Raw genomic sequence first — 13,420 nt, forward strand, 5'->3', positions numbered from 1 at the left:
TAAAAATAGAAGTCACTGGTAAAACACTCAGCAGGTCAGGCAGCATCTATGGAGGGAGGAAAGCGAGGGAACGTTTCAGGTCGATGACCTTCCCGACGAGAGATTTAAATACATTGCCGTGTTTTGATGCTGAACACAATCTTCCAGATAAATTGGTTGTTGCTGTTTGTGGGATCTGGATACAGATCAAACCCAAGTCCTCTCACTTGCAAGGCGAGCGCTCTAACCGCTAAGCTGCAGGACTCCTTGATCTAATAGGACTCTTCTGCTTTGGTAGCGGCCTGTGAATAATTCTTCTCTCGGCAGTGCTTTGTTTTTACTAAATTCCCGATCTGTCTCATTATCATGTGCACTGTTCTGTTGTTTTGTATGCAATATGTTTTGTGAACACAATAAACACTGTAAAAGTGCCACCATTACAGTTAGCCAACTTTGTGTCACCTTCAAAAAAAAAAAAAGCGCCTAGGAAATAATCCACTAGTGATGGAATCGGACTGAATTGGTCAAAGCACTGGAGCAACGGTTTACTGAACCCACATCTTTGCTTACCCAAGTGCTTGCTTTCTCCAGTCAAGTGACTGGGGGCAGGATTCCTCCCACTCAGTTCCTGGAAGCCAAAGCCCTCGCGGATACGGTGGTCCTAGCTAGACAAGCAGTGGGAAAGCTTGCCAGGTAGTGCCTTCAATGGCGAGCTCTGTTGTTTTAGTTGGTTAAACTCCAGCAATACTCAAGTACTCTGGGGCTCACAAGCCTTGGCTCTTGATACTCTTAATAATGAAGCTAGCGGGATGTGGCAGAGAATGCGGATTTCGTTCCGATACATGGGAATATCCATGCGAGGAAGGATGCATGGAACTCGCGGTTTGGTTTGATTACTCTTAAACACGGTGATGGGTTTCCGCATGTGTTGGACACCCGGCTGACCAAACAAATCTGCTATTTCCAGAACTTTCTGTTGTCCACCGGTGATGAGGATCTATATTTTTACCGGTTTCAGACAGTGTCTGAGCACTTTATGAGCTACGTGTTGCACTGCTTATGTTTATACAGAGTTGCTCACAAGCCCAGACTACAGTGTCCTTTCCCACACCAGGCTCTGCGTCTCTATCACTCCATCCTCGCTCAGCTCCACTGCCTGCCCATCTCCACAGTGGATCAAATTCAAAATCCTTGTTCTTGTGTTCAAATCCCTCCATGATTTCTCCCCAACCTACCACCTCTGCGACCTCCTTCAACAATACTGAGCCAGCTGTTCCCTTCGTCCAGCAAACACTGGACTCTGTCCTACCCGCCCCATGATCGACGGGTGAGCTTTCAAGCGCTTTGAGACATTTCTCACCTTGGGTAACGGGGTCAATTTGAAACAAATGTAAAAAGGTTTATAAAAGGGTAAGGGACAGTGGGTGAAATTGGGAGAATATAGAAAGTGGCAAGAGGATGATGAAGAAAATAATATGGAGTTCTCTAGCTTAGCGGTTAGAGCACTCGCCTCGCAAGTGAGAAGATCGAGGTTTGATTCATAGCCAGGCAAAACCTTGGGCAAGTTTTCTTACTCCACACGTCTCTGCTTACCGAGCAGCTATGAAGTGAACAGCCGTTTTCTTTCCGGGGGAATTTTGGTCAGGACATAAAGAGAAACTTCTCTGTATTTTCAAAGAGTGCCAGAAGATGTGAAAAACTGTCCGGAGATTAATTTTTGCTTTTAATTTTCGTGACAAAGACTGTGAAGAGTTTCATATGTGCAGAAACACTACTTCAGTGAGAGAGTGGAAGTAGAAAATGCCATTTGTTTCTAGAACAAATAAGATAGATTTCTGCTACAAAATAATATCTCATATAGTTTGGGACACGACATGTCAGCGACTGCCAGGATGGTGGAAGGTGAACTCGATGGACCTTGGTTTTCTTTCTCCCAGCAAATCCGTATGTTCTTATGTCCTTATTTCTTCTTCAGAAGGGAAGCTGTTTGAAGATTATTTTTTGCTTTTAATTTCTGTGCCAAAAACTGTGAAGAACTTCATGTGGGCGCAATATTTGCATAAACGTCACTGACAATGTCAGTGGATTAAACCAGTTTGAATTGCAGATACACCCAGATGCCAGTAAATACATTTTATTCAATTCAGGAATAATTATGCAAAATGAGTTGCTAATAAAGTCTCCCAATGCATTAACTCCTCAGTGTTTTGTAGAGAATCTATCAGTTTTTGATTCCTCAGAAGATTTACTATGTGAAAAAAAAGGAGCAAATGTGACTCGATCCACTGATAGATTTCATAGATCCATACAGGGACATGATTTGCATACTTGAGATATTGCTGCTCCTTATATTCTTAGAGCCTCAAAGTAGTTAGCTTTTTGATTTGCTCTGGATTACTTTGTCCACAGCAGATGGCACATGTACTTGCCATGGTTCGGATTTAATGTTCTCCCACATGGTGCTGTTTATCTCTGTATCACAGAGTGGAGTTATCTTGTCCCCCTTTGCTAACTGGAAAGGTAACGAAAGCCCCCCAAAAAATAAACCTTGCGTTTGATATAAGCAACTTATTACGTCTCCAAGACGTCTCAAAGTGAATTGACTGTATATTTTGTGGACGAAACGCAGCAGCCAATTGCGCACAGCAGCGTCCCCACAAACAGTTGTAGATTGAGTGACCAATTTATTATAATAACCAGAAGATCATTGGGGGTTGTCCATCTCTCCATTTACCATTCTGTTCATCTGCCATTAAGTGACTTAATTCGGTTACCAGAGTTCTTTAAAAGTATTGAATAGTCACATAAGGCATTCACGACCGTGAATAAAACTTTTATTGTCAGAAAATGAGAAAAATGACAATCCTTTTAAAATCACATCAATGTACAAATGGATAGATACATATGTTTGCAATTATCCACCGCAGCTTAATTTTTTTAAGGTACCAAAGTCTTCACGACACGACCAACACTTCAAAAAGATTATTGCTTCCGGTATCATATCTGGATTGTTCGGAGCTGCTCATTCTCTTCCTTAAATCCCATAAAAGGAGCAAATTAAATAGTTCATTTGGGAAAAGAATATGTCAACTGAAGTCACAAAATATGCATTCAATGTCAAAAGAGTGAAACCCCAGCCTAATCAACAATTAATAATAGGTAACCACTACGGATTAATAACGTACATAAGTGACTGGCATTAATATTAATGGCAACTAGCAAAACAAACTTCATTGTGGAGATAAAGGAAAGAAAGTGCATGAAATTCATTACTATATGAGGTCAGAAATAATGAGGGGAGATTATCAAAACAATTATAACAGTAAAATCATGCTATATTCAAGCACAAATTCATCAGGGGCATCAACAATGATCAACCTGAGAACAGACTGGTGATCTGTGGAGGAAGATTTGTCCTTTATTACGCATTGTATCTCCTCTGCCAAACAAGATAGGTCGCAAGAGCTATTCAACGGCGTGTCAGATTTCATATACACTACAGTGCCTCTTTGCGAAGCAAAATGAAACACCAGACATGCCAATTATATTGTCAGTCTCATTCGTAAACTTTGTAAGAAGTTTTTCTACCTTGGTCGTAAATTTGCTGAACTTGGCACAACAGCACAAAGCTGCCAATTTGGTAAGTTTACCAGCAAAGTAGGAAAGAATTCTCAGAATTAACAAAGTGACGTGAAATTTTACACTTCCATGGCTGTGATCTTCAAATGGTCTTCCAATCAGCAAGTGTTACTTCAATGAAAAGTTAATTCAATGTAATTTGCTGTTTTATGTCACCCTTTATGAATATATGTTGCCTATGATGCTCTTTGGAGGAGAAATTCGATCTGGGTTTAGACATACTCTTATTTTCTTAGCAATTCTTGGATCTGAAAACACTTACAGAAAAGAAAGCCCAACTTTAACAATCAAGACCGAATTCAAGCCTTTTACTTACAGCCCAAATGGTTCACGCTCTGAAATGCCAAGAAAGTAGTTTGTCTAAACCCAGTTGGAATCTCTCCCCCTTTTTTTTTAGTTCATTTACTGTTCAGGGTAAACTAAACAATGATTCTGAGCATGATTTGTCTAGAAGGATACAGATTAACTAGCCACGTGCTTTTTGCAAGTGGGAAACACTTCGATTCTGAAGCCTCTCACTTGATGTCTCCATTTCATTGTAAAATAGGAGCCAGATGTTGACTTCATTCTGGATTTTCAGAGATTCGAGAGCAGGCAAGTGTCAAGCCTGCACACTGGAATCAAGCAATTCAGCAGCAATTGAGATTACTTGAGATATTTCCATGTCTCCACTTTCTAGCGATTTAAACAGTTAAACTTTGAGACTCTAAAGACATCCTGATGTTGGAATAATAAATCATGTACATCTCATTCAAATACAGTCAAACATCAAATAACCCAGAACCCATCTGATGATCAATTTAAAAATAAATCAAGGGTTGTAAATAACAAATAGTTTTAATTGTTAATATTAGCTAACAGCTTCAGGGATGTGACTGAAGTTTTAATGTGTTTTATTCCCCCCCCAAAAAAAGTTCTATATTCGGAACAATACTCGCTTCACATCCCTGATCAGAAGTCCTGTCTACTCAGAACCAGTAAAGATCTGTTAAAAGCTGGTTGACCTGCCAAACTGATATCCACTACAAATTTGTACCCAAAAGGTTAAATTTTTTTAAAAATTGTGATAAATGGGTAACATTCTTAAGGAAAGGAGAAAGTCAAAGTTTCTGAGAAATACATTCTACCAATTTAAACCCACATGAGGGAGGGCCTGTTGCAATTATAGACTAGAAACTCTAATAGCGGTGGCGAACGTCATCCTGAGGCATTGCACAAGGGATATCATTGGGTTGATTACAAGAGCAGTTGTTTGGTAGTTGCAGACAGAAGGACCATCAACGTGATGGCGAATGCACCCAGTGGCTGGAAGCTGCCCGAACCATTTCTGGTGGTCGTGGCGGCTGTGGTTGTTGTGTTAGGGGCCATGGTATTGTTGTACGTTGTGTTGACTGGTGGCATGGTGGTCTGGTATTCTGTGTAAAAACAATTATGCGTAACAGATAAATGGGGGCATCACTGATAATAATCATAATAATAATCCTTGCATTTGATACAGCGCCTTATCACGTCTTTGAGAATTAGGTAAGCAGGATGTGCCTATCCAGGGAGAGCGTGCTCATTCCATTCCCACGATCTACCTCTGGGATTTCCATGGGTAGGTGGGATTCGTGGAATTCTCAGCTCGGTTTGCGACGCTTTTGAACACGGTGATGGGTTTCTACAAGTGTCAGACACAAGGCCGACCAAAAAAAAGTCAAAACTCACGCATGGAGAATGATCACTTGGGCAGGGTACCGAAGGGAAACATTGCATTGTCACGTGCCTGTGTAAAGCATTCATATCTAAAATTAATTCATACCTGGTGTCATGAGCGATTTAGTTAAAAGATAAAACTCAGTCGAATTTTTGACATACGCCCTGGAAAAAAAAAAGAAAAATAAGCAAAGCAGTATCATTTACATGAATCATCCCTCAGCCCCACTCTCAACATAGAAGGCCCTATCATGAATGTAAATTATATTGTACACATCTTATGACAGATGCTTGGGTAGTAAAGGTATCTATCTCGCTTTTAAATGTCTATTGATGATGTTCTTCTAAAGTATTTTATTTATGACAGTTTACAAGAAGAGGGAAAGGATGTTCGGAGTTGTTGGGATGTGGAATGCCCTGTAAAGTAATGGATAGAGGCAGAATCCATTGTGGGATTCAAGAGGGAAGTAGACAGTGCATGAAAGATAAGGTCTTGAGGTGGGGATGGGATAGGGCAGCGCAGTGGGATTGAAAGAGAAAGTTGCTCTGAGAGCCTTCTGTTCTGTAATTGTCTATGTTTCTATGATTCCCATTTGTATTCCCGCACGAAAATTATTGCATTAGAACCACAGAGTTTGGATTGTTGTATTTGGATCTATGGATTGTGCATTTTCTAATATAAAATTACATTAATCTTGTACCCACCACGGAAGACATGAGGTTTCATAGTATGAGTGAAGTCATTTACTTCATGGCTGTTTGTGAGGTTGTGTTGTTTACAGAAAGAATGGCTGCCGCGTTTGTCTACAAATGTAGCGTCACTACATTTTACAGTATATTCTCTTCTCATTTTGAGATGCTTTGGACGACGCGATAAGGTGCTTTATAAAGGCGCTAGCTACGCTGTTATTGGAAATAAACCTATTTGTCAACGTCTCACAGTATCTTGCAAATGTGTCTCCGTTCGTGTGTGAGTTTCGACATAATTTGTACTTTATCTAGGAATCTAAGATGGGAGAGGTCAAATTGAAAAAAAAAACAATTTGTATTTATATACCACCTTTCACATAGAAGCACATCTTAAAGTACTTTACAGAAATAGACTCGGAGTCAAGCTGTTTGGGAGATAGACGGCTAAGTTCAAACTTAGGTTACAAAACGTACCTGAACATTACAGTAGCCGACATGTTTTCAGGGGAAGTCCACATATTCACTGTGCTCATGTTTCTATAATCCATAATTCCTGAGCAGTTTTTCGAACCATCTGTCCAAGTGCCAAAGCTGCTATTGTAAACAGCGGCTGAGAGAGATACACTCACAGAAGAGTCAATCCCTGAAATGGTAACTGAGAAAGGACACACACAATCATTAATTATTTGTGGGGATAATAAAGAAAACATATTTCAAATATGAAAGACAATATGACTTGAGAATTTCTTAAGTGCATTTTGTGTATAACACAAGCAGACATTTGCACAATAGACATGTATCATTGGAATACGTAAGAACATAAGAATTTGCGAGTCGAAAGAAGACCGAGGTACATCCAATTCACCTTTCACCGTCCTGGCAGTCACTTGCACATTTCATTATATGTTTGATATAGTGCTTTTCACGTTGGGAGGACGTCCCAAAGCACTTCATGGGATACACTGTAAAGTGTAATGATGGTCTTTTATAGGGCAGTGCATCCTTCCTTCCTTCAGATGAGATGTTACAAGATTCCCTTGGCACCTTACGATAAGAAAAGGGAGTTTCTCCCAGTGTGTGTCCTGGCCAACAATTCCCCCCCAAATACAAAAAAAAATTGTTTCATGGCTGTTTGTGGGATATTGCTGTGCGCAAATGTGCTGCCATGTTTGCCCACAAATACACAGACACTTCATTTCACAGCAAGTCCTGTGAAAAGCTTTGAGACATGTTCCATTCCCACTCAAGAATATTCTGACATGATAATGCACTCGATCAAATGCAAGGAGTATTATTATTATTATTATATTCTCTTCTTCTGGTCTTTAAGATGAGGAAACTCAATGCTGGGTAATGGAACATTTTCTGTTTTGGGCTCCAAGTTTGAACACTAAACATTTGTAGCTGAAAATATAATATAGCCGGGCGTACAGCAGCCCTCTCTCTCTCTCTGTTCTGTTGCAACAACAGGACGTGTTCAACCTTCGACGGAAAGATCATCTTTCATGTTGGAGATCATTTCAAAGAGCTTTACATGGGTGGTGTAGGAACAAGGTGGGAAGAAGACACTCGGGATAGGTAGGGTGAGGAGACATTCATCATGTCTCTGAATGATGTGGGGCATTCAGGAGCCAAAACTGAATTCGCTGGCGATTCCTATAGCAAATGTGCCTCACAGGGGCTGTGTGATGTGATTGCAACACGATACCTCTGCAAGCAATCTCATGCTTCATGACATGGCAATGAATCACTGGCAATGATGCTGATTGCCATGTATCGCTGAGCTGCCTTCCTCTTTTTTTAGTACGGTCACTTGATTTTCGTGCGACTATTTTTTTTAATGGGCTCAGTTGCTCGGGTAAGAATCCTGACCCCAATTTTACTGTGACAATGTCTGGTAAATTTCGACTCATTCGTGAGGCTGAAATCGCAAGGTGACGAGCGTTTAGCTGACAAAGCAAAACCAAACCGCACACACCAGCTCATAACTTGCCCGTGGTTACAATTTGTGGAGTTCCCGCAGCTCAGTGCTTAGAGCCACTCGCCTCGCAAGCGAGAGGGCCTGTGTTCGATTCCCGGGCAGCGCGAAACCTTAGGCAAGTTCCTACTCCACACGCACACACACACACGCCTCTGTTTACCGAGCAGTCGGTAGGATCCCGGTTGTCAGCCGATTGGTGGCTCACACTTTTCCGAGCGGACGGTTTGTGTGGGGACGCTGCTGTGCGCAACTGGCTGCCGCGTTTTGCCCACAGCGTACACAGTCGATTCACGTTACGGTCTATTCTGTGAAGTGCATTGAGACGTCGCGAAGACGTGATAAGGCGCTGTATCAAAGGCGGGGATTATTACTCATCAGTAATCCTGCAGTGAAGTATGGATCGGCAGCAATAGGGATTAAAGTGCTTTCGGAGCCTTATCTGCTGATTGCTGAGAACAGTCATGTGTATTATCACGTAGTGAAAGATTGCCATTATTTGCGAAAGGAGTGAAAGGCGTTTTCCTTTGAAAATGCAATGATATCCACACCTCTACAAACCTCCCACCTGCAGGGATGGGATGGGTGGGGTAGGTGCCTGGGTCATTTCCCAATCTGCTCCCGTTTCATTTGCCCTACCCAATGGACAGAGTCTTGGGAGGGTAGAGGAGGGGTGGGGAGGAAGGAATGGGGAGGGGGCGAGAGGTATTGGGAGGGGAGGAATCATACTATGCAGGAACTAGAACATGCACAGTACAAAATCTCATTAGTGGGGCACCTGGACTCTGATGGAGGAGAGCTTTGAACAGCAGACTAGCAACGGACGGCTCGTATTACTGTTTTCAACTCTGCTCAGATATCCCTCCCCTCCCCCCTTATGCCTCTGGCTCTTGATTGAGATTTTCAACAGGTTTTTCCACTTGTTCACGTTGAAGCCAAGTTGACCGAAAGCGACAAGAGCCATTTGCCGTCGTCAGCTTCGGCATCCATCAAATTATAAAGTAACCTCGTTACATAACATGATTTTCGGGACCCACAAAATCCCGAAGGTCGGTAGCGGGTTTCACTGTGCGCTCGCACAGACTAACTTCCTGCACAAAGTCAGTTTTCCCGCACAAAATAAACCCCCAAAAGATGCCTAACCTTTTGGCCACAATCGTGACTTCCCGATTTCTACATTTGCGCAAAGCAGAAGGTGATGCTGTCGGTTGAACTGCTGAACTGGAAGCCATCTGGTGTTGAAGGCTATCAGTTTGGGGGCAAATGTTGTTCTGTGTCTTGTAGAACATTCGGGGATGAGCAAGAGCAAAGGTTTGAGGCGGGGAAACCTCACTGATGCTCTGGAAAAACATCTTAACGCAGCTCGGGTCCGAAATACTGATCGTCAAATGTAATTTGCTGTTGTTGTTGTTGTGCATTAAGCAGCAGTCAGTCTGCACTCAGCAACGTCACAAAAGCAGCCGTGAAGTAAAAGGACAAAAGCGAATTTTTTTATACAGCGCCCCTGACGCAGGGTAGTTTCCCAGCGCACTTGGGAGTTGGGAAAAGCCACTGTACACAAGCAATATACAAGCTCCCAAATGGCACATTGCTTCCGATTCCTTCTCCTCGCTTCCTCCCTCGCCTCCTTCAAGGCCGGTCTCAAGACCCCTCTCTTTGACAGTGTCTTTGGTCTCCCTCCCACCTCTCTGCCTTCCCTCACCCCTACACCAGCCCTCTCCCATGCTCGGGCCCCGACTGTTCAGCGCTTTGGGACGTCCTCCCGACGTGAAAGGCGCTTCTATAAATGCCATTTTGTTGTTGTTTGCAGGGTAAGGTAAATTTATCACTGTTCATAGTAACAATCGACATGTAGAACTACACAGGTGTGCTGTAAAAATTCGCCCGCAGAGAGATTAGGATCTGGGACATAGAATGGGAGGTTTTGTTTCGGAATTTGTCTAAATTCTACGAGCTGTCCTGAATCTCAAATTACCCCCGGCAACTCACGCACGCTGACGGTTGCCTTGCTAAATGAACGTATTTGCTCTCAATTTCGAACAATCCGCATGCTAACTGTAAATCCTACCGTTACAAAGTGTTTCGCCCACAAACTACTCAGTCAATTCACTTTACAGTGTATCCTGTGAAGCTCTTCGAGACGTCTCGAAGACGTGATAAGGCGCTGGGTCAAAAGCAAGGATTATTTTCATTATTATATAACGTTTGGACCTCGTTGCTCTGTGATGGCTGGACAGTAAGAAGATTTCAGCAGAACAAAGGGGAAGCCTAGAAGGAGGTGCCATTCCGCCTCAGGAATATCGCTAACAATGATCTTTCAACATCAGATGTCTGCTTACACCTGTAACCTGTTTTACACAAAGACCGGAGGCTAAAGTTTGACGGTCTCCAGCGCACCTTAAACCAGTGTTTTGAGATCAATCGCATCTCAAACAAAATTTGATGCAAACACAATTTATTTAGGATTTTAAACAAAAACCTCAAAAAATATTTTAAACTTTTGACAATTAACCATAATTAACAATAGTCAATTTCATTCAAAAGTTTAAAATGTTTTGATGGATTTTTTGAGGTTTTCACCCACAAAACATACAGTCAATCCACTTTACAGTGTATTCTGTGAACCGTTTTGAGATGTAATAAGGCGCTGTATCAAATGCAAATATTACAGAACTTGCAAACTGCTTCTTTCTTTAAAAAAAAGTTTAATCATCCATTACCAGTTGTTCACAGAGAAACAAACAGCGAACCGAAGGGGTAGAAAAACACTTGACGAGCCTCGCCGGGTCACTTACCATTGTAGACGGTGTTCATTCGGTAATATCCTGGCTCGATCATTAATTCATACGAAGAGTTCATCCACTTGGTCATGTTATTGGTGTCTAACATGCAAAGGTCCATTGTGATGGCTGATGCAGCCTGAAATAACAGGCAGAAAAGTACCACAGGTAAAACTGAAGCCATTTCTCTCTGCTGACAAGTTCCTCTGGACAACGGGAGAAGGGAAGTGTTTTGTCAGCTGCTTGAGATTTGAATCCCCCCCTGAGTATCAGGTGCAGTGTTTTAAGAGAGATTGTGGCACCTCCCTCTGTCCAGATCTATTCAAATAGTGGAGGAATTTGAATATTGCATCACTGGTGTTTTTTCCCCCTGGTTTTCAGGATAGGCACCTGCACAATATCTACTTCCTTCCCCTCCCCCTCTGTGGCTATGGTCCTGCTTTTCTTTTGTATTTTTTAGCACATTTTGAAAACTTCTTTCAGCTCTTTTCAAGGTCTTTTTGATGTCCAGACCCTGTGTTTGATGGAGTCCTGTAGGTCAGTGGTTATAGAGTGCTCGCCTCGCCTCGCAAGCGAGAGGACCCGGGATCGATTCCCAGGCAGTACAAAACATTGGGCAAGTTTCCTTACTCCGCACACCTCCATTTACCTAGCTGTAAGTAGGAACCCGGTTGTTAGTTGATTGATAGTTCGCTTCTCTGGGGCTAATAATCTTCTAATACAATTATCATCATTCTTCGACCTGTTCCAATGTACCCCCTTGTTTTTGTTGAACAAAAACAAGGGGGTAACAGGTCTTTCTGGGCAGCCGGTACAATAGAAACCCGTTTCTATTGTAGAAACCTGCCTTAAACCCCCTTATAAGGCAGTTTTGCTTATAAAGTCAGGATGTTGAGGGCATGGACCAGAGCACTGCATAACCCATGTCACAGGTTCTACACAGGGCAGAAGGGGACCGAATGCATTCAGCCCGTGACGCTCCAAAACTACCCAGCTTTGCAGTGAGAGCTCCCTTGTACTTTGACCCGTGGGTTAAAACAGCGTCAGTGATTGTGACGTGGTCATTGAAAACGAATAGAGAGGATTTTTTTATTATGCCATAAATGTCTCCAGCTCTTCACTTGCTGTCAGGTGCAGTGACTTGTTTTCCAGGCAAACACAGCAACTAAGCAAGCAAAGTCTTTGCGTAAGCAAAGTCCCACTAAGCAGCCATGAGGTGACCCGATCAATTAATTGAGGGTTGTTAGTGCATCACCACAATATCAGCAGAGATCGTTCTGTGTCTAAATGACAACAACAAAATTACATTTATATAGCACCTTTCACATCGGGAGGACGTCCCAAGGTGCTGGACGGTCAGAGTTACGATTAGGATTTTCACACCCAGACATTTTTCTCCGGTGAACTTCCTGGTTTCTATCTATCTGTCTTGAAGCCCTTGGAAGTTTTTTTTCCCAAAGTGGCGATGAGCTCAGCGAGAGATGTGAAGGAATATCTTGAGATAACTCAAAGCTGCTGTACAAGATAATAATAATATAATAATAATAATAATAATAATAGATATTCTTAAAGGAGTTTGAGTGAGGCGGGAACAAAAGAAACAGGACCTTTTGCTGTGGGCACCAGTATCCGAGTGCATCAGAACAAAAAATAATCTTTTTTTAAAAAAAAGACTTTTACAAGTTGCAGGATAGCACCCGTACCCCAAACAACTATTTCTGTCTGTTTGATAGTTGGCTCTCGCCAAGCATAGCCTCCTTGAAGTCATTTAATTAAAGATGGATCTTGCCAGGTAAACTCTGGTGAATGGCTTGTGTTTACCTCCTGCGTTTCTATGTTTTCGGGAAAGCACACAGCTTTCAGCTTTCCCTTTGATTTTACGTCCAAACTTTTCTGAAAATCTCAAGGAACCTCCACCCTGTGGAGAAGCCACTCCCGGACGCAGTGACATCTGAATACAGCAACAAGAACAAATTACATTTATTACGTAATTACGTAAGCATGGAAGGTTTTCAGGTGGGACTTGAAAAAGGGGAGAGAGGGGGCAAGGCGGAGGAGATTGAGGGAGAGTGTTCCAGAGTTTCGGGGCGTAGTGGCTGAAAGTGCGATCTCCGATGGTGGGGTGGAGAGTGCAAGGGAGAAACAGGAGGCCGGTGCCAGTTGAGCGGGATTGGGGAATGAGGAGGTTGGAGAGGTAGGAAGGTGCCAGAGAGTGAAGGGATTTGAACGTGTGTGAGGATTATGGGATATGGGGCAAGGGCGGCTATTTGGAGTTGAGGTACAGATCAGCCATGATCGTATAGAATGGCGGAACAGGTTCGAGGGGCTGAATGGCTTCTCCTGTTTCTATGTTTCAAACTTTCCTGGAAAAGTTCAAGATGGAATTCATAGAATTTTACAGCACAGAAGGAGGCCATTCGGCCCATCGGGTCTGTGCCGGCTCTTTGAAAAGGAGCTATCCAATTCAACCGCACTCCCCCGCGCTCTCCCCATAGCCCTGCAAACTCGTTCCTCCCCAAATAATTATCTACTTCTCTCTTAAAAGTTGTTATCGAATCGGCTTCCACCACCCTTTCAGGCAATTCATTCCAGATCCGAACAACTCGCCGTGTAAAATAATTTCTCCTCACCTTCCCTGTTTTCTTTTAACAACTACTTT

General features: G+C 42.6%; 1 protein-coding gene across 1 annotated transcript; it reads right to left on the bottom strand.

The window, feature by feature from the left end:
• Positions 1-2,796: 2,796 nt before the first annotated feature.
• On the bottom strand, positions 2,797-11,083 carry LOC103180307. The gene is made up of 4 exons (XM_007896086.2): positions 10,777-11,083; positions 6,478-6,658; positions 5,420-5,478; positions 2,797-5,033 (listed from the first exon to the last, which is right to left on the bottom strand). Exons 1-4 carry the CDS (start codon positions 10,943-10,945, stop codon positions 4,855-4,857), a joined length of 588 nt encoding a protein of 195 aa, XP_007894277.1. The 5' UTR covers positions 10,946-11,083; the 3' UTR covers positions 2,797-4,854.
• Positions 11,084-13,420: the final 2,337 nt, after the last annotated feature.

This window comes from Callorhinchus milii, unplaced genomic scaffold (genome assembly GCF_018977255.1).
Source record: "Callorhinchus milii isolate IMCB2004 unplaced genomic scaffold, IMCB_Cmil_1.0 Scaffold25, whole genome shotgun sequence".
Classification (NCBI taxonomy): Eukaryota; Metazoa; Chordata; class Chondrichthyes; order Chimaeriformes; family Callorhinchidae; genus Callorhinchus; species Callorhinchus milii.

Coding starts and splice junctions, on each gene's coding strand:
- LOC103180307 (XM_007896086.2), bottom strand. CDS start 10,945: ATGGCTTCAGTTTTACCTGTGGTACTTTTCTGCCTGTTATTTCAGGCT. Junction 5,479..6,477: donor TCGGCTACTGTAATGTTCAG/GTACGTTTTGTA, acceptor TTTTTTTTCCAG/GGCGTATGTCAAAAATTCGA. Junction 5,034..5,419: donor TAAATCGCTCATGACACCAG/GTATGAATTAAT, acceptor GTTTTTACACAG/AATACCAGACCACCATGCCA.